The sequence below is a fragment of the Pocillopora damicornis genome, chromosome 3, assembly GCF_964200805.1.
Source record: "Pocillopora damicornis chromosome 3, jaPocDami1.2, whole genome shotgun sequence".
NCBI lineage: Eukaryota > Metazoa > Cnidaria > Anthozoa > Scleractinia > Pocilloporidae > Pocillopora > Pocillopora damicornis.
The window spans coordinates 5039419-5065566 of NC_142672.1; the positions used below are offsets into that span (position 1 = coordinate 5039419).

Consider the following 26148-nt stretch of genomic DNA (forward strand, 5'->3'; position numbering starts at 1 on the left):
CAGCTTGAAGTATTCAGAATTTTTATTTATCTTGAAACTAACATTTTACAAACAACCTTAAAAGCTCAGAATCAATAGTCTGAGTCAAAACTTGATGCCTTAACCCTATTTCAATTACAATTAGGCTATAACTATCGCATGCATATAAATGATGAAACCTTGGCCAATTCCTAACAAAAAGCACACAGCATTAGGTAATGCCATCCTATAAAGGAACTTAAAAATAAGCTCTATTGACTGACACACTCATTCATACATCTATATAATGACCTTACAGTAATTAAGAGAGTTAGAGAAGCTATTCAGCAAATGGAGCATACCATGACCATGTATGCTCCCTATCAAACAATTATATAAGATTGACATATAATGAAAAATACATATTATTTGGTTAATATTCAGTGACAGAATCTTTAAGCAAAGAATCCTTTTAGGCATAAGGAAATTGTATCCTTTTGATCTTATTTTCTTTTAGCTTTCATGAGATTTGAAACCTCTCTGTTCTGCAGCTGCACACAGTAGTAAAAGTGTGTTCATTTGCTTTTCACTTCCATGATACTTACCATGCTTTGAACACATTTCTTAGGATGTGAAAGTTGGCAGGACTTCCATAACTTGGTGGTAAAACTTTTCATACAACTAGTCACAATTAAAAAATCTTGGTGGAGCCAATGTAATTATAACCCAAATATCATACTACTTCATACTATAGGAGTTCTGAAATAATCTTCACTCTTTGAATATAACATAGAGGAAGAGCCCTCACCCTAATGAAAATAAAACAGGGGATTGTAAACAATCCTGCATTTTCATATGGTTTTGAATTTATTTTGGGACTAAGGTAATGTTCAGGAGAAAACCTTACTAGCTCATACTCACCTATTCTGTTTCTAAAATACAGCTTGAAGAGGTGTCAAAGCTAAACAAAAAAAGGACTACCAGTAGTATTTAATGACAAGAGTTCCCTGTTTATTGTCATCAACTACTGTGCTACTTACCTCTTCAAATACTGACATAACATTAATAGGTCTTTTAATTTGCAATTGCTACTTGCTGTCCCTTTCAGCTTTGTTTGCAAACAAATTTGGGTTATTTCAAATCTGAATATAACAGCCTAGTGTACTCATTTAGTATCATAATTTAACTGTTTATAGAGAAAGTGTTCGGATTACAAAACACTCATTAATTATGCAAAAAAGTAAAATAAAATCTATCTGATTAACAGGGTTTTAGATTTCTATTAACCATACAGGAATAAAATTAACCCATTACACATTGTTATCACTAATTATGGGAAAACTACTTGGATTAAAAATTACCTAAAGTATTCACAGTAGAAATTCATACCTGATTTAGAGGTTTTTAATTTGTCTCAACCACCCAAAAAGTGCAAATGGGTACTAGAGGATAACCTGTGACACACCAGCACTCCTTCCCCAGAGAGTGGCAAAACTACTGTTAACATTATGCTACCAAAACTGGGTACATCATGGGAGCTATATGCTGGTCAGTCTTGCATGCACACATTTTCTTTTTAGCTGAAGTTGTGGTTATAATAGCATTAAATAAATATCATATGTCAAACTGGGCAAGGAGTTGCCAACTGCAAAGCCAAAATACAAAGAAAAGAAAAATCGAGAATTTTCGAAATTAGAATATCATCCCCAAAACTTTGAAATTTCTGTGCGAGGCATTTATATAACTTAATATTTAACAACTATAACTACCAAAAATATTTAGCTGCTAAATGCATTCACCAACTAGAAGGCAAGATCTCTCACTGATCTAAAGAAAAAATGCACACAAAAAAATTTATCCTATACATATTCTCAATTAACTCAGAAAAAGAGGCAGAAAAAGGAGTTGTGCAGCTGTCTCATGCAATGCATAATAATAGTGAACCTCCAAACTATATAGTACTAGTAATCACATAAAAATTGTTTTTCCACTTCAGTATAGAATAATTTAAATCAGCCCTAAGGAAATAAGATTTCCTGAAAATATCCTTAGGCTTGATTCTATTTTAATTGCTTATTAACTTGAGCTAAAATCATAACAAGATGAATATCCATGTTGCAGTACTACATTACTGTTGAAGTGAAATCAAGTTACTTAATGCTTCTTCACTAATGTCTTTAAAGTTCCCACAGATCATAATAAGAATCATAAAACAATTTACCCAATGATCATTGTAGAAATAATAACTGTTCTTTTGAACTATGTACAAGATTATAAGAATTTTTACAATCCATACTGGAAGGAAGCTGTGCATGTTTAAACCAAGGCAATTTATTTTTCAAAGAGGTAACAGATCATTTTGTAACCCAAGTGATGTAGAACCTTAAAAACCTTCTACATCAGCATCTTCTTCTTCTTCTTCTTCAAAAAATTGAAAATTAACATCTTCATCCTCCTCTCCTTCATCACTTTCATCTATTACAGCATTTTGAGCAATTTGCACTTCTTCTGCATCATCTAATATTCTTTTTCTTGGAGGTTTTGGTGGCAACATAAGTTCATCCTTAACAGTCTAAAGGAAGGAGAAAGAAGACATTAAGACCACATCAGATGACACTCCACCTTCAGTCAACCACCATTCACATTTTAAGTTATACCATATTGTCAGACTAGCTCTTTTAGCACTATCATTGTAGTCCGTCATGACGAAACTAGCAAATGTAATTACTGGAGCTGTCAATAATATCTGAGGCCACCATCACATTATCAAAAGTAGCTACCAAATGAAAACATTTCCCTCCTCTACCTGACTCTAGCTGTAACATTATAATTTTCAAGAGCAGAATCAGAAGGCTCATTATGATGCAGAATGATACTGGTTCATTGTAAGGTTGCCAGGGTTACCAGAAAGTTTGCTGGCACTGGTTAACCCTTTAACTCACAGAAGTGGTTAACGAGTAACCTCTCCCTATAATAAAAGTTAAGATTATCCCGCTAACAGGTCATGAGAATATTAAAACTTATCAGATTGTAGTTGTTATCTTGATCTGACACCAAATTCTTGTAACTTATTTACAAGGAAATATGTAGCAGCTAGAGGGGAGAATTAACAATCAGATCTTGTAAGTTAAAGGGTTAAGTCTTCTGTGTGGAGAGGGGTGCTGCAGAGGTTAGGTGTCTTCCCCAAGAACACAACACAATGATCGATCCTAGTCTGAGCATGAACCCTTAGATCTAGTACTAACCAATAAATCCTGCATACCTGACTTCAACCAAATGAAAGAAAGAGTTTTACAATAGTGGAAGTAAATGAGCCACTTGCATCACCTCGCCAATCAAACTCATTCAACAAAAATGTGTGCAAAAATCACTTAACATCTACCATATAAAAATGAGAAGGTAAAAACGTAGCGAGAGTTGGTATGCATACTGTTTAAAGTTAAGAATACAACTACCAGTCTTTTGTCTTACTTGTAACAGTAGCTGCTGATATTGATTTTCTCTCATTCTGGGTTGCTTTTGAGGCGTTTCCTTAAAGCCTCGCCTTAATACATGGCCAAGGTCTTCAGGTGACATAATGTCAGCAGGGTCTAGCAAGTTGTCATTGACCAGTACAACCAGATACTCCACATAATGCTTTCTGGAAAGTAAACATCAAAATGACACCTAAGGATACATCTATCCAGAGTAGTTTGCTTGACTCAAGGTAGTAAATGTTTGTAGCATTTTAATTTGCAGGACTTTCCTCTGTGTAAAATAATTTTTGTGGGTTTGAGGACTATCCAAAAATCTGTAAAAATGAAAGCAGGCAGAATTTTCTTTCCATGAGAGAGAAAGTTCTTCTTTACTTACTTGCAAAGCCCTGCATATCCAGCTTGAACTTGTTCTCCACACTCTTCATCACGCAGGCCATCCACGGTTTCTTTCTGCTCACTCACTTTGCAGACCAGAGGTGCAGCTGCTCCTGCTTGAGCTTCATCAACATTACCTTTATTTGAGGAAATAAAACATGTTTATTTAAAACATTCAAGATAAGATTAAGAGAATTGCTCACCTGACCACAAACCTTTATTAACAATGAAAGAAAAGTAGTCTGTAAAAGGATGGGTTAACTTTACTGAAACAAATCATAAATGATTTTCACTCATCGTTTTTAACTTGGGGGCATAATTTTAGGTTCAGTTTTGTAAATAAAATATTTCTAAAAGAAATAAGCTGGCCTGCTGTCATATGCATGATTTCAGTTGGTTTTAAATAATGACATGAATTGTATTCAAAGTTTTTTATGAGGGAGGGTGTCAGACTGTTGATAGTTAGTCTTCGTTCAGCCTTTAGTTCGTAACTGCAGTGCTGTTTTAATTTCTCACCTGAAGTTGTTCAGTTTTTCCATTTAGCAAAGTTTATCATTATTCTCTGGATTTGCAAACTTGTTTTTCACCACCCTCTTTCATGGAACTACCAACTACCTATTATCTGAAAGGCACTGGTTCAAGCCCTCTATCGGCAAATGCCTTCTCTGGCTTTACTCTTGGTTATTAAAGAAAATTTTGCCAACCAATTTGAATTGGATGTGTAAAACTTAAGCTCACCTTGACCTTCTGGTGGGTCTGTATTGAAATCCACATTGTTGTCATTTAACAGCCTCTGCAGTTCTTCTGGCTCTAGATCTCTCAGGTAAAAGTAACAGTCACGTGGGTGGTGAGCATGTAGTCCTCTGACAGTGCATTGATCTGACACAGGACAGTTCTAAAACGGAAAATGTTGAAATATGCTCTACCTGATTAAACTTAAACAATTTCAGTTCAATTTCCATCCTTATCAACTGAAAGTAATGTTGAGTCAAGGAAGACATCTGGTGAAAAAACAGCTGGAAACAGGTCTGGAGTTCCTTTTGACTCCAATAACAAATTGCACTCAGGTTGCTGAAATGTTGTTTTTTATCACTGACAAAAGTCCTATAAAGAACAACTCTCACCCAGAGGATCAGACTGTATGACCAATAGAAGTCAAAATCATCTCCTTGTTTTGAGTTCCACTATTGTACACCATACAACACCTAGCTACAACTTAGGGTGGTACATATTCTTTAGGTTTAGTGTTTAGACCTAATTCCTCAGCAGAAATAACGTGAAAAGACAAACTGGTCTTAATTGACTGCTTCTTTTAACAAGTCCTGTCTTTAACCAACTCATTAGTTTTAATAAGGTAATAAAAAGGAGTCAAACCGTAGGCCAAAGCCCATACAAGAAAGTCAGCCATCAATTTCAAATTAGTTCTCAAGCAAAGTAAAGCAAGTTATCTACCAAAGCAAAGAACTATACTTTCTTCCAGTAAGAGAGTCCCAACTATCAACATCTAGTTTGTACCTGTCTTTCTGCATGAATAAAAGAGTTGTAGCAGCCACTGCAGAATTCATGTGAGCACATGGCACACTTGAAGTGCATACAACCACCCTTGGATAGGTCATACCTAAACTTGCAGTTGGGGCACACTGAAATTGGAAAAAAATAAGTTGATACCCCTGACTTGCATAGAGCTAATGAGCGTATTACAATTAATTCATAACTTAGAGCTGTTTTTAATTCTTAATTACAGTACAACTACTGTTGCAGGGTCACTTGGACAAAACTGACCAACTGCTTTACTGAGACAAACAATGATTCCAACTAGACTCAATGTGCCAGCTGGTGCTTAGGACCAAAAAAAGCAACAAAGAACACAAATTTAAACAACATTTATAGCTTGTTTCCTGTAAATATGATTGATCAGTTTTGTGCAGCTAGGGTGACCCGAGTAATACAGTCCAAATGTAATTTAAAGTCATTCAAGATACAACAATCTCCTTGAAAAATGGAAAACAATTTCAATGTTCACAGCAATGAAATAACAGTGCCTGCTTCATTTGTAGTCAAATCTCCTAAGAAGTGACTAGTTTATCAGGTCTTATTGCTATCTATCACCCATTCTGATGAAATCTTGTTGCTGATGGGTTCCAAAATCACAAAATATTTTCTTTACCAATTCCATTCCTCTTCAAGTGGGCTGCCAGTCCTGCTGCTTGAAAATCAGGATCATTTTGTTCCATCCATGCAGTAAACTGTTCACATGTGATACCCTCATGCTGGTCTTCCCACTAGAAGTATTTTAAAGTTATAAGGCAATCAATCTAGCCTAAGTTTAAAACAAAGTCCAGAGTGTAGGCATTCTGAGTAACAAAATTAAATGAAAAATACAGGAGTTATAACAGCTGATTTCGTATAATTGTCCCAGGTTTTTACTATAAGTAGAGAGATTGAAGAACTCTACAACTACCAGAATTTTCCACCTAAATTTTAATAGCCTGAGCTAACACTACTTATCTGCTGCTGCTCTTCCTACTGAAATCCCTGTTGTTTTCTGTGTTAGTGACTAACCTTTCAGCAACCAGAGCAGAGGACATCATTAAAATTTTGGTGATGAATTCTGCTCAGGGGGGCTTAAAAATCAGCTAAACTTTGATTGGTAAAAAAAAAAAAAAAATAGGTGATGTTTGGCAAGTAAAAGGCTTGTAATGACTTATAAAGGTCTAGCATGTTTAGCTTCAAAAGCAGCAGTACCAGAAAGAGTGTGTAGGGGGCAGCCATGATAACACGATCATTATAAAACTATAATAATTATAGTGCTATTATCACTACTGTTGATACCTTTCGCTTGCATTTGAAACAAGCATATTGGTGACAGTGAGGACATGTCATCTTCAAGATCTCAGGCGTTTCATATATGAACCCTGATGAGCACTAAACAAAACAAATACCAACCAGCTGAGTGTGACTAATGAAAAGGTCTGAATCACACCACTTTGTCAGAAACTATTAACATAAAAATATTATTTTATTTCTTCCCAAAATAGTTCAGTAAAAGGGGTAAATGTCACAAAAGAGTCCTACACAACAAGCATAAATGTTTCTTATTATAAAATTTAAAATTTTCCAAGATTGCACCAAGATTTAATCTTAGGGTTATATTGACTACCTTTGCAGTGCTCCAGAACATATTTGAGAATCTTCAGTCATGTTTGGAAGTTTGTAGAATGTCTTAAATTTGTAATTTTTGGATGATGTCAAATCCTTTGGAAAATCGCTCCCATTTCACTAAGAAAAAGTTGACAAGTATAAAATACTTTGAGATACCAATTCTCTTATTTTTAGGGTGACCATAAAAACAATATCCACTCTGTAAACCATGCCTAAGGGGCCAGATTGAGGTGAATCGTTTGAGTTGAAGAGGTCTACAATTAATATTATTGTACACTAGAGGTCTACTTGTTAGTAAACTAAACTCTGAATCAAGTGGTCTGAGTTTTAGCATAACTAGGCTTCATCACAATTTCTGGAAGTTTTCACTTACTAATGGTGGGTCAATTGACACCCATAGCTTCTCTGTAGACTTAAGCAAAGCCAGTTTTAGCTCAATCTAGAAGAAAGCTACTGAACAGATGGGCATCATCATGGGTAAGATAATTTTCTGAAAAAAGGATGTAACTTACATGTGAGCACCACCTGAAGTTGGGCTCCTTTATGAGTGTTCTGTCTCGGAGCTTCCGTTGAAATAAGTCATGAGTTTCTTGATCAACCAGGCCACGGATCTTTATTAAAAAGGAAACAAAGCAATAAACATTGTATATCTTTCATGATGATAAGAATTATATTAACCACACATGGAGAAAAAGTACTAAATGCAGATAGGCTAAAACATTTTCTTCATTTTTTTTCAGCTAGACGGTGTTATTAGCTGATCTTGATAAGCTCATAGTGTACCACAGACAATGGGTTGGGGGAAAGTGCACATAAAAAGCCACCCCATTATATTATTTATTTTTATTTTCTACCTGCTTATTATATTTCATTGTTCAGCTTACCATGATGTCAAAGTTATTAAAGTATTCTGTAGCTACAGCTTCATCATCTAAATTTTCAGGTTTCCCACAGACTGGACACACAAGGTGCATTATATTCTTGTCTCGAATAGTAATTGTGATAAACTGTGTAACACAATCTCGGCAAACACTGTGTTGACAATGAAGGAATGTGATCATCTATGAAAAAAGAAAAACATTGTTAAACTCAAACCCTGTATTAATAGGACAGTATAACTGTAGGTATATTCTTCCTCCAAAATTTTCCAGATAAGTGAACACCTGTATATAGTGGAAAACTCTATTAAGCAGATGCAGTACCAAATTTAGTGCTTTTGTGAGAATAAACTTGTAAAAATCAGAAAATATGACCAAATTCACATACTGGCATGTGACAGGTCATCAGCTGGCCAATATGAGCACTAATAGGACAGTGTAATCATCTTGCTTCTTTCCCCGCAATCATTGAGTAAATGAAAATGTGAATGCAGGGTATTTATTGTTGTTATTAAAGATTTCAATGCATTTGAACTAGAGACTACATTAGCTGCTTTCTAAATTTTCATTCTGCTTTTCAAGTTTTGTTCTGTCTACCCAGACTGGGCATGCAAGTTCAAAATGCTGCTGATTACTCACATTGTTCTATTGGGAATAAACAGTTCAATTCAATTCTATGGCTAATTTGCCATGTATTTAACCAGTATCCTGTATTAAGCAGACACTAGTCTAGAGGGTGTCCACTACAATCTAGAAATACAGATTAGGATGCAACACTCATTGAGTGTCATCATACTTTGATTGTTAAGATAAATTAAAACAAAATCCTCACAAGATGTAACCCTATCACTACCAAGATCTCATTTAGTTATTCTCCTTACCATCTGCCATAATAAAATTCTTAAAATATTATTTGGAGAATTTGGTATTGGATCAACTAATAATCCCCTTATTAATGTAATTCTACATTCCCATCACTTTTTGGCTTGATATTGTTATTTCTTGCAAGGAAAAATTCTGTCTTGGACAACCATCTTTAACTCCTATAAGTGACCAAGACAGAATTTCTACTTACAATACCAATTTACAATATCAACCTGATAAGGAAATATCAATTTGGGGATAATTAGTTGATCTAATACTAAATTCTCTCTACCAACATTATAGGAAGTGTATGGTTGAAAGTAAGGAGAATTACAAATTTGATTTGGGGGTTATAGGGTTAAAACACACCTGAGTCCTAGACCTTTCATCTGTGCACAGTGGGCACTCTTGTTTGAGAAAGCGTAAGCAAGTTCTGTAATCCCTACAACTGCGGGCAGCTGTAAGAGAGTCTTCGACTTCAAAGCCATCATCGATTAATTTGATCACAATATCTGCCCTTCCCCAGGATGAAACATCTTTCTCTGCCAAAATGGCTCTAATACGTCGCTGAAACGAACAATCACTGTAAGTTAACTCATTAACAATTCACTCACAGAATAATAAAATTTTAAATACTCTTCATGATGTAGGTATATTAATGTTCAACAAGCAACTACAAACTGTATGTATTTATTGTGTCTAAATACTGAAAAGGCCTATCCAACAACATTGAATACTTACACTTGAAACACCCAAGACTTTTTAATTAAGATGTGAACTTTTGTATTGCTCAATCCTCGGTGGAATTTGCCATCCTTACTACTCCTTTAATTTGAGTTGTTCTGTTCACGTTCTGCCCTGTGATTGATTCTCATGGTCTGAGCAACATTGGTTTCTGTAAACTTACCATAAATTCTTCAAAATCTAAACTTACGTCTCTGTCTTGACCTCCGTCTTTGACAATTGCTTCAAAGTTAGCTTTGTCTTGAGGGGACTGATTATCAGTCTGTCTTGTCAAAGCCCTGAAAATATCATCTTGAGTTGCTGTATCTGGAAGACAACTGTTGAGGATTCTTTGTAACATTGGCTGCAATGCCATTTTTTCAAGTTCAAGTATTGCTTTCTCTGTATTGCCCTCAGCAGTATCCAGAGCACTTATACAATCTGTTTTGGCATAAACACCAGCCTGCTGTAATTCTTTTACCTGTTTAGCAAAAGCAAAATATCAAATAAGGGAAGTGTTACAGTTCCTTCTGTCTGCACTGAATAACTTCCATGTTAAAGAACAACTAGCATACCAAAATTAATTAAGTTACCCTTTAAACCTCTGCCAAAATATTCAAAGGGAAACAAACACCACTAAAACATTCCAATACAAATGATATAAATTTAAGAAGTTTGTGTAAAAAGTGCCCTGAATGTCTAAAATATTCTCATACACAGGTGTTAAATTCTACAGTTTTCCATAACCTTTTACAACAAATTTCCAATTTTTTTCCACAGGCTGTGCCTACTTTTGTTATTTTCCATCACTTTGCATATTTTCCAGAACCACATTACCTAAACTACCTAGTTTTATCAGGCTGGTTGTTTTATCAAACAAAAGTAATCACCATCTCAGTTAATAGTAACAAAACTCCAATTTCTGTAAGTCTTGAAAATGTTGTGAAAGGAACCCTAAAAAAAAACGTTCCATTCTAAAATTTGATATATTACACTTCAGCTGAACTGAACACCAAACTCATTGTGTCATACATTAAGATGACCAGCACAAGTTATACATCAGTTAATCAGGTGAGGATTGAGGAAAGAATTTGCAATGTGATGTCACGCGTACAACAGCTCCCATAAGTACCTTCTTCTTGCGGTTTTCAATGCATTTACTGGCTGCACGGGAGACTTCCCCAGTGCATTCAATTAAAGCTTCTCTGGCTTCTTCAGGGCTAACATTCCCAATTTCCTGGGAGTTTTCTGGTTCACTCAGCTCCACCATGACTCTATGAATTAAATCATACCACATAGTCTGCAGCCAATGGATAGGGCCTTGACGATCTTCTATGCCAAGGATGGATGCTATGTTCACCTCCTCTGCTGTAAAGCCCTCTGTTTCTGCTGCCTATGATGATCAAAATAGATAGATGGACCAGGATTGTAAAATTGCAATTATGACTATCATATTCTTTGCTGTGATTAATAAAACCATCCTCAACAATATCAAATAGAAGAGTGTCGTTGAGAATTCTGAAGTGAAAGGCTTCAAAAGCTTGTTAAATTTTTCAAAGGAAATTTGATAGCTGAAAAAATTGAGATACATGTATATCTATAATTGGCCATCAGTGTGATTAATTTCCTCCATTATAGGCATCATAAAGTATCCTTATTAACAGAACTCTGCTAAAACACTAGCAATTATGTCAAATAGGAAGTATACAAAACCTTTGTCAAATAAGAAGTAATATGTCATTGATACTTTGTTTCAATCCTGGACATAGACAATTTTCTAGGATCAAAACAATATCAAGAATACATAAACTGAATGCATATTTTACCTTTAGCCATTCAACATAACGAGCTCCAGCTATGTAAATCTCTTCTTGATGCCGACGGGAAGTTTCATCTACTGGTGTGGGAACTGGAGGTGGGAGAGGGGAGTTTCCAATTGCTGCTGGATTGATCTGTTGAAGAAAAAAAAGTGTTCAGCAGCAATTATACGACAGTAGAGAGTGAAAGCAATTATATGAAAGTAGAGAGTCTCAGTAACAGTAAACATGCTTTTAAATGTTTCAGCAATGGTACTATCTGTTTCCGACATAGTTTATGCTTTCCTTTTTTTTTATGCTTTTTTTTACTTAACTGTTTTATTGTTATTGTTTTTTTTCTAATGAAGACAAATCATGTCTTTGCAACTCTTTAACCCCTTAACTCCCAAAGTGATCAACATGCAACTTTTCTCTACAATATTCATACAATATCCAGCAAACAGGTAATGAGAATACTCAAACTTATCAGGTCATTATCTTGATACAACACTAAATTCTTGTAACTGATTTCCAAACAAATGTGTAGCAGCTAGAGAGAAGAATTAATATCCACATCTTGAGAGTTAAAGAGGTTAAAAACAAAAGTTAGAAAAACTACACCTTATTTAAGTGAACGCAATGTAGCTTTTGCCTTTGCTCTGACTGACTATGATGACTTAAGTTTTGTTTTACCACATTTAAATGAAATTACCTTTGAATTTTTTCAAGAAGGTGGAGAGGAAGGCTGCTAAGTAATTGTTCCAATCAAATTATTTTAACCCTTTCACTCCCATGAATGACCAAGACAGGATTTTCCCTTATAATATCAATACAATATCAAGCAGGAAACATGTTGAGAATAAAAAATGTATCAATTAGGAGATTATAAGTTGATTCAAAACCAAACTCTCAGAACTAACATCATTAGCATTGAATGGCAACCAGTAAGGAGAATTCCTAATGAGATCTTAGGAGTGAAAGAGATAACAGGAGAATATTAAATTTCATACCTCTGGAGCTACACCTGTCGCGCCAAATTGATCTACAAATGGAGGTGGGGGGACAAATCCATGTGGATCATGAAGCACATCAGGGTATCTGGGAAAACCAGGGTTTACACCTGGATAAACCATTCCAGTTTGATTGAGAACTCCCCCCTGGCCTGGACTAGTCACACCTGGAGGGGCAGGACTTCTCAAAGGAGGACCTCCTGGTACAAATGCTGCTGCCTCCCAAGGCTGGCCTCCTGATGGGATGGTGTTCCCAAGGAAAGGTCCAGCAGGTGGTCCCATGGGGTTACCTCTTTGTGGTGCTTGCCAATTGGCTGGGCTCCCTGTTGGTGCGGCAGGAGAATTTGGCAGGTCTGGTTTTCTGGTTAGCATAGTTACAGCAGTGATTTGTTGACTGGTTATATCCATGGCCAGATTAGTAACAGTGCGGGGTGGATATGCTTTCTCCATCTTTGATTTAAATAATAGATGATAATAATTAATAAAAATAGTCTCTACCAGAGGGTGTAGATAACAGTCACAGATCCACACAGTAGAAGTACATAGTAGCTTGCAGTCTTGCTATTAAGGCCAATTTCCTTACTTCAGTATCCCATTTCAGAATTTTGACCTTGAAACACAGTGTTTGTTACACTCCAAAGTACCTTACTTTCAGGGAAAGAAAAAATAATATGTAATAGAATTGACTACTTGTTTTAATCTGTGAGTGGTTTATTGAATAATGGTTCATTCACATAGGAAAACACAGCACCACTTCAACTGCAAATTTAAGACAAATTGTAAATAAGATTACTTTTATTACTATAAATAAAAAAGAAAACTAAGGGAATAGTTTTAATTCCTGCTTGCTCCTTAAAAAGGAAAATGTCACCTTTAGCTTACTGAATTTATTTGAGGAATAGCTGTGAAGCATTAAGAAAAACTATTTTTTAGAAAATGAAATTTAATAAAAACTTAACATAACTATGAAATAACATTAAGTTACCAGGCTGAATTCTTACCAGATTTCTCACAGGCTTTGTCTTCTTAGGAGGTAGTGGAGTAGTTCTTGATTTAAAACACATCTCACAAATTGTTCTATTTCTATTGAGATATGTGCAGAATTCACATGCCCAGTTCTGGTCAGAGTCTATTGAAATGTGAAATATAAACACCTTACTTCAGGGTTTAGCATAATTCATAATACAAGCAGATAGTCTGTGAGTTGTGTGGTACTTTTCTGACCCCATGGGGGGGGGGGGGGGAGGGCAAGCAAAGGGAGAAGAAGAGCAAAGAAAAATACAAACAATGAGCTAAGTGTCCTCTAATATCAATCACAATTAAAGATTGTGATGTGTCAATCAGCTTTGATGTTTATTCCCCTATTTTTTAGCTACAGTTATCAGTGCAGTTTGAGCCAGAGGAGAGTAAAATTACAGTTACTGTAACTGTTGTGGTTGGAGTTAACATGGAGTTTGTGTTCACTGAGTTTGAGTTATGTGGTAGTAAATGACTGAAATTAAAAAATGAGGTCGCATCCAGGAGAAATTGGATTTAGTTTGAGTCAGAGAGCATTTGAGTTAACCCTTTATCTCCCAGAAGTGATTAACATAAAACTTCTCCATATAATATCCATACATTATTCAGCAAACAGGTAATAAGAATATTCAAACTTGTCAGGTAGAAGCTGCCATCTTGATCTAGCTTCAAGTTCTCATAACTAATTTACAAGGAAATGTGTAGCAGCTAGAGGGGAAAATTAAGAATCAGATCTTAAGATTTAAGGGTTAACTGAGCAAGTTTGAGGTACTCATGCACACACCTTCATCTGTGAGAAAAGTATTGGCTCTTGTTGCTGACATGGCATTCTCACTTGCTTGTGACTCATGAAATTGATCTGTACTTCTTGCTGGATCTTGAGCAGCCAAACCAGGGGAAGGGAAATTTCTTACATCAACAGACCCTTGCCTCTGTGGTGATGCTGACTGGTTTTCAGGCTTAGTGTCAGATTTTTCCGGAAGAGGTTTCTTACAAAACATGCAGGTCTTATTACCACCAGAGTTTAGGAAGAAGCAGTAAGGACAGGACAGGGCTCTGTCTTCCTCTGAACTGGTAGGTGGTGTACTTATTGGTGTCCTTGATTCAACTGGTGTTTTAAGTTTTGCTGTCTTTGGCTTGTGTGGTGGCAAGGGAGGTGGGGCTTAACAGACAGAAATTAAGAATTACTTCTGTCAACAGTGAATCAAATACTGTTCACCTCTGATGAACTATTAAATTAAATGTGAAAATTTAAAGACTGTTCAAAAATCGTAAATCTGAATTCAAGAATGGCATTTATGGCTATGGTGACTTGTGGAAAATGACCTCTCATTTTTCAAACTTTATCCCAATTCTTAAATCAGCACTCTAGAAAATTGACAAGACAATCAAAATATTCCTACTTGAATTTTCTCTGTTGTGTTGTCATTGATGGGCACTGTCTTTACTATGGTTTTTGTTTTCAACATTTAGGTGCAAACAGCCCTAATTATAATTTTTGAAAAGGTCCTGTTTGGAAAAACCTCTCTAAAAAAAACATCTTTTAGCAAAGAACAATTCATACCCTCATCTGCTGTGTAGTTTCTATCATTTTGATCAATCCCCCCCTGAGAACTTCCCTGAGTTGTGCCAAAAGATGGTGGCATAGGAGGTGGCCTCAATATTGGTCTTGTTTGATCCTGGATTTGATTTGATCCTAGAGAGAAAAATATTAACATAGGCTCAATGAACTCAAATCTGCATTCACAGTACAAGAAATTGGCTAAATTTGGGCTCACACAATGTTTAAGATCAAATTCAAGGTATTTTTCTGTTCCTTAAGAATCTAGCTCATCCTAGGAATAAAGACTTTTGATGAAATTTTTCTGTATAATGCATCAGAATTGATGCAGGCTTCAAAAGATAATTAAGGCTGTAAGATTTACAGAAGAAATCAATGGCCTCCTGTATTCCTTGGTAATTTCCATAAATGCATCTTACAAAACTCAATAGTTGAAACATGATAATTAACAATTGATTCAAGGAATTAACAGCTACATCTAGGCCTTTAAATCTGCTCCCATCTCTATACAACCATCAAGAACATGCATTGTGGAAGGACCTCACCTCTTATCCCAGTTTGTGTAGCTGGTTGTTGAGCTACAGCTGCAGAAGAGGGAGGTCTGTGTATGTCTGTGTTCTGTTGCACCTGAGGAGTGGAAGTTACAGGTTTTGGGGGTATTGAGGGTTGACGAACTTCCTCATAAGGTTCAGGTGTTTTAGGAGGTTGCTTGATGTTTCGCCTTGGCGCAGGTACAGGCCTTGGTCTGGGTGTGGGTCTGCAAACATGAAAAATGCATCACACTCTCTAAAATTTAGAAGACTTATACATGGAAAATTTGGAAAAATAATTATGATGACTCTTCAAATCCATTGAACTGAATCCATTATCAGTCAGACTACATCAGCCTTGAGAACCTAGCCATCAAAAACTCTAATTGATTTAATATCATGACCATGAAAACTGTGATCCCTTCAGTACAAAGATAAGTTTTTTTTTCTACGAAGATGCTCATCTGTATCAAACACTTATCAAAGCCTACAGAGCAATAAGACCTTCCTCTAACTAGTTTTTCAGAGTTATCATTGATAATGATTGCAGTCATTCCCTTTGTAACAAACTTTGCCTAACTTCCAGGTTACCCTAGAAATAGGCAAACATATATCTTGTAGAGGATGTTAACACATGTTTGATTCTCCTTTAATTTACATCTTACCAGGTACATTAGGAAGTCAAAATATTCGTGTAAAATATCAGGATTCCAAATCCAGATATGGTGTGAGTTAATTTTACTTTTAAAAATACATCCTGTTTGTTTTATCACTCAAATATGAATAGCTTTTGTGAGAATCTTGCATTTTTGTTTTGTCTTGTTGTTTAAGCATATTCAAAAATAATTTACAATCCCTCTCTGATGTTAATATAATTGTCATGTTACCCAATGGGAACTGATTTTCACGGAGTTCCCCTCAAAATCACCTTCAATACCCTTGGATCTAAAGTTAAAAAGGACTGTCTAAATAGGGGACAACTACCATAGCCTAAGGAAAGACATTCCCTCAATAGACATCTTTGTCAGAGATCCCAATTAAGACAAACTGTATGGGTTTTTCCCTAAGGAGGAAAACATTCCTGAGGAAAATACACTGTTCTGATTGGCTATAATGACTACCCTCTATTATTGAAAATGAGTACTAATAAAGTCATAAACAGTAAGGGTTTACGGTCAACTCGCCGACGGACCAACTCGCCGACATCAACTCGCCGACGTATAAAATCGAGTAGAGACGTCGGCGAGTTGGTCGTCAATCCAATACAACTTATTAGAAGCTAAACATACAGAAAATTAAACGATATTTAGTAAAAAAACATTGGACATTGGTGAACATCAAACAGAAGCTTAAACATCGGTGAACATTGGTGAACATCACCAATGACTATAACAGCTTAAGACGTGAACGAGTTATTGTGCGACAACAACACCGTAAAGACCGATCATGTCAATCGCTCAGATTTTTAACGAAAACGTGGCTTTCTAGACGAGATCTTTAGTAAAAAGCATTTATTTTTATTTGCAACAAAGTTTATAAGGATCTTAAGGCGAATAAAGCGAAGTAAACCTCACCAACGACTCTAACAGCTTAAGACGCGAACGAGTTATTGTGTGACAACAACACCGTAAAGACTCATCATGTCAATCGGTCAGATTTTTAAAGGAAACTTGGCTTTCTAGACAAGATCTTTAGTAAAAAGCAATTCTTTTTATTTGCAACGAAGTTTATAAGGATCTCAAGGCGAATAAAGTAAAGTAAACATCACCAATGACTCTAACAGCTTCAAACACGAACGAGTTATTGTATGACAACAACACTGTAAAGACTCATCATGACAATCGGTCAGATTTTTTAACGAAAACTTGGCTTTCTAGACAAGATCTTTAGTAAAAAGCATTTCTTTTTATTTGCAACAAATTTTATAAGGATCTTAAGGCAAATAAAGCGAAGTAAACATCACCAATCGGTCAGATTTTTAAAGGAAACTTGGCTTTCTAGACAGTCTTAAAGGTGTCTTAACGAGTCTTTACGGTGTTGTTGTCACACAATAACTCGTTCGCGTCTGAAGCTGTTAGAGTCGTTGGTGAGGTTTACTTCGCTTTATTCGCCTTGAGATCCTTATAAACTTTGTTGCAAATAAAAAGAAATGCATTTTACTAAAGATCTCGTCTAGAAAGCCAAGTTTTCGTTAAAAAATCTGAGCGATTGACATGATGAGTCTTTACGGTGTTGTTGTCACACAATAACTCGTTCGCGTCTGAAGCTGTTAGAGTCGTTGGTGATGTTTACTTCGCTTTATTCGCCTTAAGATCCTTATAAACTTGGTTGCAAATAAAAAGAATTGCTTTTTACTAAAGATCTTGTCTAGAAAGCCAAGTTTTCGTTAAAAAAACTGAGCGATTGACATGCTGAGTCTTAACGGTGTTGTTGTCACACAATAACTCGTTCGCGTCTTAAGCTGTTAGAGTCGTTGGTGAGGTTTACTTCGCTTTATTCGCCTTAAGATCCTTATAAACTTTGTTGCAAATAAAAATAATTGCATTTTACTAAAGATCTCGTCTAGTAAGCCAAGTTTTCGTTAAAAATCTGAGCGATTGACATGATGAGTCTTTACGGTGTTGTTGTCGCACAATAATATCTCGTTCGCGTCTTAAGCTGTTATAGTCATTGGTGATGTTCACCAATGTTCACCGATGTTTAAGCTTCTGTTTGATGTTCACCAATGTTCGCCAGTGTTTTTTTACTAAATATCGTTTACTTCTCTGTATGTTTAACTTCTAATAAGTTGTATTGGATTGACGACCAACTCGCCGACGTCTCTACTCGATTTTATGCGTCGGCGAGTTGGTCCGTCGGCGAGTTGACTGGTTACCACAGTAAGTAGTAACTCATAGCAGACATGAAAAGCCAGTTATAGCTTTTATATAATCGTTTGTTACTGTTAAAAGAATGGCTTTAACTGAAAACTTTACCAAAGACCAGGATAACAATTTTGCATATTAAATGTAGCAACGTGCGCATGTGCTGTTGTTGTGTATTTTGTGTAGTTTAGTGTTGACATTTTCTTTTTTATTTATGAAAACATTTCACCAATGGCTAGTCTGTTTCTTGAATTTTGTCATAGTTTTGATTATTTGGAAACAGGATTTTGCATAGTCTGTCTGTAATCATACTTGTTTGCAAATCTGACTCCTGCATCCTAGCCATTCAGTTTTGATAATCACCTGTATGATCATAGACCAAATTGGACTCCACTCAGTCAGGTCTCTCAGCTGAATACAGGTTCATTTCATGGTGAACATTGGAGGACAAAAGTGAGACCTTGGCTAGTGTCAGCTTCATATAGTTTTCAGAATACCATGAATATTCAAAGACAATGTTGTCAGTGTATATTTTCTGTGTTATCAGTGACTGAAATGCAGCAAAAAGAACTCTCCCCATACCTTATTCCATTAGTTGCATTTGTGGCTGTATTAGACAGAGCAGTTCTCTGATTCTGTGGTACTGGAGAGGAAGGAGCAGCAGTAGCACCAGCACTGCTTGCTGGTCGATCTGTTGATGGAGTGCCTGTGTCTGTGGGTAGCTGGGTCCTGACATGATGTTGACGAGAAGCATGCTTGTGATACAAACCATCACATGGAACACAAAAAGTGTCTTTACACTCTTGGCACAACTTAGTTGCAATAGATTCTCCACATATACGACAGTCAGCATTAGAGGAAACCTGGGTATGAGAACCCCCACTTGCTTGGGCTTGGTCAATACCATCTTCGGCATCTTCATATTCAGAATCTCCTTCACTTTCAGCATTCCGTTCAGAAACTTGCTCTTCAACTGTGGCCTGTTCTTTATGCTAAAAAAAAGTCCAAAAATTATATGATTGGTCTAAAAAAACTTGCACAGCCATCTCAACCAATCAAATGCAACATTAATACTTATCCCAACTTGATCACTCATGTTTTCCTGTGCTTCAAGCAGGTTGCCTGTTTTTACTTTGAGTTCTCACTGTTTAATGATGATGTTAACTTTTTCCTGATAGGTCTTTGTGGTAACTTTAAGTTTTAGTTTTTCAATGTTCTAATAAAAACTGCTCTATCCACTGTTGCATTTAGTTTCCTTTTCTGACAAAATGACGCTATATTGAGTTCTCCTGATAAGTCTTTTTCAGCCAAGAATGCCAGATCCATTCCTAGTTTCCATAGTAAGGAGATCCTTGTAACATGGCTTACTCCCTCTAAATGGAAATTATTTACTTAGCAGTTTAACCCCCCTTCACAGTACCTGGTACCTTGGGTGGAGAGACATGAATCATAAGAATTAAGACACTTTTGTAAAAATATTACAAAAAATCTCCGAAACAGAACTTTAAGCTGAATCTCTACAAACCTGAATATTTTCCATTAATATTCTGCACTACCCTTTATGACTTAAATTTCAAGCTTTGAGGAGGAGTACAAGTAAAGTCACAATACACCCAGTGATTGCTTCCCTCCCAAAATTATTCTGTTGATCAATAGAGTGAAGGTGAGGGAAGAGTGTCAATTTACCAAGATAGGTCTAAGTATTAACTCTTTCAAAAGCAAAACATCTCTCTTTCTCTTCTCTTGGCTGACAGAACTTTTTTCAACTGACTCTTCTACCTGTTTTAGTAACCCTTATTGAAAACTTAATTGGAAAGTTTTACTGCTGACTGGGGTCTCAATCAGAAACTCAGTAGGCAACAAAAGTGAAGTATTATATGTAGAAAAAATAACTTGCAACAAAAGCATAGCCTCCCAATTTCAGACTTTGCTCTGTCGCAAAATGCTCCCCATCCTTTTAAAGAATTTGAGATATGTTCCTGATAGTAATTGGCAGAGTTATGTGAAGCTGCCAAATTTCTCCTTCTAATGACCTCTTTGACATTAACACACAACTTTTTCACTTCATTTGCTGTTAATGAGACTTCCTTAGAAGAGCCCCTGGTGGATGCTGGTTCCAACAAATTTAAACACCACTATTTCAAAGTCTTTCCATCTGCAATCCAAGATTTCTCAGTCTCACCTTTTCTTGTGGTGGAATGGGGGACCTTCCCCCTGGTCTCCGTGGTGATGGTGTGGGTGGAGATCGGGGAGTTGGGTTCCTTGCACTGGTTGGAGTTGGCTGACTAGGTCTTGAAACACTAGATTCTGTGCTTGCCGGAGTAGAAAGCGGAGGCCTAGATACCCTTGGTGGAAAACGCTGTGGATATGATCGCGGAAAGGTGGCCTGAAACAACCTAGGAAGTTCCACTTCTTCCTGTGGGACTGGTGGGTCCATCTCATAAAATGGATGCTTGTTTACCAGCAGAGTGTCAATTTCAAACCTAGCAAAGAACAAATCTGTTGCCAGGTCTTTCAATTTGACAACATTAGGCTCAGGTACATTAGCAGGGAAGGCAACGCCATCAGAAATATCTTGCGTGTATCCCATTTGTGATAAAATATCACGACTACCAATGAGTCGACCAACATGAAGTTGGATGAGAGAACTTGTAAACTTCACATTCCGCCAGTAAGGAGGACGATTTTCCTTGATCAAATTGGAGGCATATTTTTCTAAGATGCCTAAGCCTTGTGTTAGATGAAGGAACCGAGGTTTCTCCTAAAATGGAAAAAAAAATGCATTTTAACCACAAAACCTACAACTGGAATACTCACAATATAATTCTATACTTACTGCATTAGCCTCAAACACTCTCCAAATATCAAGTTCAATATACTTTCTCTCAATATTCACATCCATATTCAAGACCAGTGAGCACTTCTCCAGCAGTGTCTGCAGAGAAGGATCAGTCATCTGCACAAATTCCCTAACTACATTCGCCCTGTTAATTCTCAACTGAGTTTCTTTCTGTTCTTCAGTGAGATGGTAAAATCTCGCTGCATTTTCCAGAGGAGTTTGCCTTCTTCTGACTGTTATATATGTAGTAGGTTCTTCAACATGATTGGATTGTTCTGATGGCATGTTTACAGGCCCTGAGACAAATCAAAGATCAGAGGAACGTTTATTCTTAGTGTCAATGTTAAAGAGTAAAAATAATTATTAAAAGTCCAGTCATACTGGTAATTTAATTTTAAAAAAAAACATCTTTACCACAGGAAATATGAAGCTGTTTGAAACTCATCTCATATGAGATAAAGTGATCATGGCAATATCACAAATTGATGAAAGCATATTTCACGAATTATTACCAAAAAATTGTCAGAAACAGCAAGCATCTCTTTCATTTTTGCAAATTAATAGAATTTGAAGAATCACAAGAAATAAAAGGCATGATTAATCTTCCGCTAAGAAAACAGAGATCCCTACATGGGTAACACGTGATAATAAAACAATAATGATTACTTAATTATTTTAAGGAGGTTATTAGAGTAGTTGGTTATGGTCAATACCAATTTATGTGAAAAGCTGAATTATACACACATTTTAGATCTTACTTATGATCTATTGGAGGACAGACAGATAGATGACTTCACCATAAACAACCTTTTCCTTTTCCAATTTAAAGAAACAAATAGATTCCATGTTTCCATGGGTCTGAACAGAAATAGATCACACAAAAGGTCAAAATGTGGTAGGAACGTCAGTGACACACTTGGCTGTGCTTTGTGTGCCACTTTTTTGTTCTTACCAAATTTTGACGTTATCTGTGATCTGTTATTGAACAGATATATGGCAACATGGAACCTTTTTTTTAACTTTGTATATACTAAATAATGAAATGCTAGAGGCTTAACAAATTTGTGGTAACTAAAATTAAAAAATAGCTAAGCAATGCCTACAAGATAAGAAGAAGTATAACACTGAAAGCTCAGAAAAATGCATGACTTGGTAAGGATATCCAGCACTTACTATGCACAAGTCTCTCCCCAGGGTTCCCACTTCTTGTCAGGGTACCATCCGGTGCATCATAAGCTAAACCACCATTCCATGGAGCAGGAGACTCAGATAGAGAAGTACCTAAGTCAATGGCTGCATTTCCATCAGAAAGGTGGTTTTCTTGTCTTGGAAAGTTCCTACTTTCCATTATCGTCAAATTTATACAGTTGTGTGAAAATTGTCTGTATTGTTAAGACAGGTCATGCAAAACTGTCTATTAATGTGATTATCAGTAAGGTAGATTTGAACTCGTGAACTTGTGATTTGAACTAATGGTGTTGCCAGATTAAAAACAGAATACTCCACAATCTTCTTCATACAAGTTCTTCATTGATCTGTCCTCAACTACAAAATAATTCCAAAAAGAGTGGTTTTTAAATTCTCTGAGCACTAATTGGTACAGACCTTAAGGTAGTAGAGATCCCAAAAACAGATTCCTTGAATTCTCTTGACTTGGGCCATTGCCTTATATGTGGAGCCAGGAGAAGAAGGAAACAGGCTATTTTCCATATATCAAAGCAAGACTTGTTTGAAGACCTGCTTCTTATGGTTTTGAGTCCTTTAACTAGTTTCTTAGTCATTCTGTCATGGAGTCATATGTTCATTTATTCTGGGAGTTTAAGGGTTGACACAAAGCAGATTTACAACACTACTCTGACATTACCTCTTCACCTCATTCTGATGATAACTCTCCCTTGGTTTGTTGAAACCTCAGGACAACCCTAAAACAGACAATCAGACTTCAAGACCTGATTATGCTTAATATGTGAAGTGTCAGCTCAACAGATGAACCAAATAAATGCAGTCCTTGGGATCTATAATCCTTCATTATATTCTGAATCTTAACTTCCTGGTTTCACTGATTACTGACTCTTAACATCCTGCGCTGGAATCTACATCCCTTAAAGAGCCTTTTGCACAAAATCTTAATTCCTTGTGATTATGATTATGACTGTTGAGTAATTTGCATGAACTAAGTCTAAACAACATCACAGCATAGAATAGGAGAGATGGCGAGTTTTGAGCTTGGTAAAGAAATAGAGAATTCTGAGTCCCCATGAGGAATCGAATCTCAGACCTTTGAATTCCGCACTGTGATGCTCTACCACTGAGCCACAGAGACTCTACTGAGAGTGAGGTCTATTACAAAGTTCATATAAGACGCGTCCTGTGAACTGCTTCAAGAAGCAATGTCAATAACATCGTGTTTGTAAATAGAATAAGAGAGATGCTATTAAAGTTTTCCTTATTTTATTTACAAACATGATGCTGTTGACATTGCTAATCCTAGCAGTATGCAGGATGCATGTCATATGAACTTTGTAACAGACCTCACTCACCATAGAGTCTCTGTGGCTCAGTGGTAAAGCATTGGAGCATGGAAACTGAATGTCTGAGGTTTGATTCCTATTGGTGTCTCACAATTTCTTCTTTTTCTCGTGCTCATGACAAGATGAAAAACATCCTTCCCAATATTATAACATGTTCTCAATTTGTTGGCCAAGTTTTAATACTATAAATTGACATATTCGTTACTTAGACTAGGAACCTGCATGACTTTAGTTGGTTTTGAGAATGAATCAAGTAAATAGACGAGTGTTTGAGTCACATATTTCCATATTGTTACACACAGTTTAAGGAAATTGAAATCAGAGTTCAAAGTTTTCTGCCAATTGCATCCCAATAATTACAAGGTGGACCTCAGAGGCCATATATTCTGTAGCTGCTCCATTTAAGTTAACATAGCTCACTTTTCTTAGTACATCGACACTTGTTATTACAGTGGTCATGAAGTTGCAAGGTATTCTACATCTAATGAAAATGACTGCACTCAATTGTCATCACAAAAATTTAAGTTGTATGGATGTGAAATACCTAACAACTGACACATGCACTTAGAATATGCACTCGTGTTAGGCTGTAACAGGTAAAACAGGGTAATTTAGTATTATCAACCAAGTTGATAATGTAAATTGGCCACCCTAAAGAGTTTAAAAGCTGACATGTCAGGTGTTCACCCTTCGTCAATTGCTCTGACAAAGGGCTAACGCTTGAAATGTCAGCTTTTAAACTCTTTATGGTGACCCATTTACATTATGAACTGGTTGATAATACTAAATTACCCTGTTTATACCTCACTTTTCAAGTCATGAATACATTTAATTGCAGTTGCCATGAACTGGCTGGGTATTCAAATTGTTGATAACTGGTCAGGTTGCCTGAGAGTCATCTTGCCTAAAGTCACATGGCCTGAAACCTGAGTTATGTCGCCCAAAATTTTAGCTATGTCACTCAGAAAAAAAAAGTTAAGTAACCTGAAGAAACAAATACTAAAATTATCAGAATTTCTGATTGTAAATAGGCAATAAAGTTAAGAAATTTTTATCATTAAAGCACTCTTTGTTTCTGACAACACCATGAACATTCTAAGTGTTGTTCATTCCAAACAACAAAGAGAAATGTTGTTTGTTTCCAACAACAAAATGAAGCATTGTTTGTTTTGGAACTTTACCTGTAAGTTACGCTGCATCCATGCATTTGTTTTCATAGAGGCCAACATTGCTTCCCTTTGTTGTTAGAAATAAAAACCACTTTTAGAGTTGTTCTTCAAACATATTTCTCTTTTGACCATAGGATTGATTTCTATGTAGTCAGTCTTTATGGCTTAGTTAGAAACCAAGAAAAAGTTTCTCAAGCTTATGAAATGTCTGTGAGTAAGAAACTATTACATACCAAATGAACAACGCTTCATTTTGTTGTTGGAAATGAACAATGCTTCCCTTTGTTGTTAGTAACGCACAACTTTTTTTGGAATTGTCACTCAAACATATTTCAATTCCAGCCATATGATCAATTTCTGTGAAGTCAAAGTCTTCATGGTATTGTTGGAAACCAAGATAAAGTTTCTTAAGATTACACAACGTCCATAAGTAAGAAATGATTACATACCAAACAAACAACGCTTCATTTTGTTGTTGGAAACAGACAACGTTTCCGTTTGTTGTTAGGAAAGAACAATGCTTTTAGAATCTTCATGGTGTTGTCAGAAACAAAGAGCACTTAAGTGATAAATATTTCTCAACTCTATTGCTTATTTACAGTCTGAAATTCTGATCTTTTCAATATTTGTTTCTTTAGGCGACTTGACTTTTTTTGGGGGCGACATAACTTAAATTTCGGGTAACATGACACAGGTTTCAGGCGAGATGACTCTCGGGTGACTTGACTGCAAACCGAATTCTTAAGTAATTTCCACAATAGCCTTGCTAAAAGCCAATAGAAATAGCTTTGCTTAAAGCCAGTAGACTCACTATAATTACGTAGTGGTGGAGATAGAGTTTACGCGCAATAAACAGGAAGAGAAGAGTGAGCCAAACAGTGCATCCAGTCTTAGGTTCGATTGATTTTGCTATAGATTTATTAATCATGTACCGTGTGGGCAGTAAGACAACTCACCCATGCTTCTTTGGCTACTCAAAGCAAAAGTATTTGAGATCAAAAACAGTAACACATTTCACTCAATCTAAAGCTTCTGGAAAGCCATTTCCATTTTATATATACAGCCGTTTATGTGTAACCTTATTTTGAAGACTTCAACTAAGTTTGCGTCGATACGTAATTGTGACGACCAACTACGCTAGCTAAATAACAATTCCATCTCCCGGTATAATTAAAAGTTCAGAATTTTACCAAATAGATTGAAAAACCTACTTACCTACAGTTTCTCTTCTCTGTAATTCTAGAAAACGCATTGTCTCACTTTCTCAGAATGTGGGATAATTCCCGTACCCCCCCAAAACGGAAAAGAACCAATCACTAACGAAACTTTTCGGGGAACCCCCTTTCTGACCAACCTAACAAACAATTTCCGTAAGCAGCGGAAATAGCAGAAAAA

The 26148-nt window shown here is 36.2% G+C and overlaps 1 protein-coding gene across 1 annotated transcript; it reads right to left on the minus strand.

Annotated features, from left to right (window-relative positions):
• Positions 1-4: 4 nt before the first annotated feature.
• Positions 5-26143, minus strand: LOC113665972 (uncharacterized). Its single transcript, XM_027181715.2, has 24 exons — positions 25969-26143; positions 22918-22975; positions 22227-22598; positions 21051-21349; positions 20397-20975; positions 18797-19206; positions 15366-15577; positions 14824-14955; positions 14044-14421; positions 13244-13371; positions 12243-12692; positions 11263-11388; positions 10569-10829; positions 9648-9917; positions 9083-9280; positions 7856-8032; positions 7484-7582; positions 6642-6734; positions 5977-6091; positions 5325-5449; positions 4548-4704; positions 3811-3946; positions 3430-3598; positions 5-2530 (listed from the first exon to the last, which is right to left on the minus strand). Exons 3-24 carry the CDS (start codon positions 22399-22401, stop codon positions 2342-2344), a joined length of 4878 nt encoding a protein of 1625 aa, XP_027037516.2. The 5' UTR covers positions 22402-22598; positions 22918-22975; positions 25969-26143; the 3' UTR covers positions 5-2341.
• Positions 26144-26148: the final 5 nt, after the last annotated feature.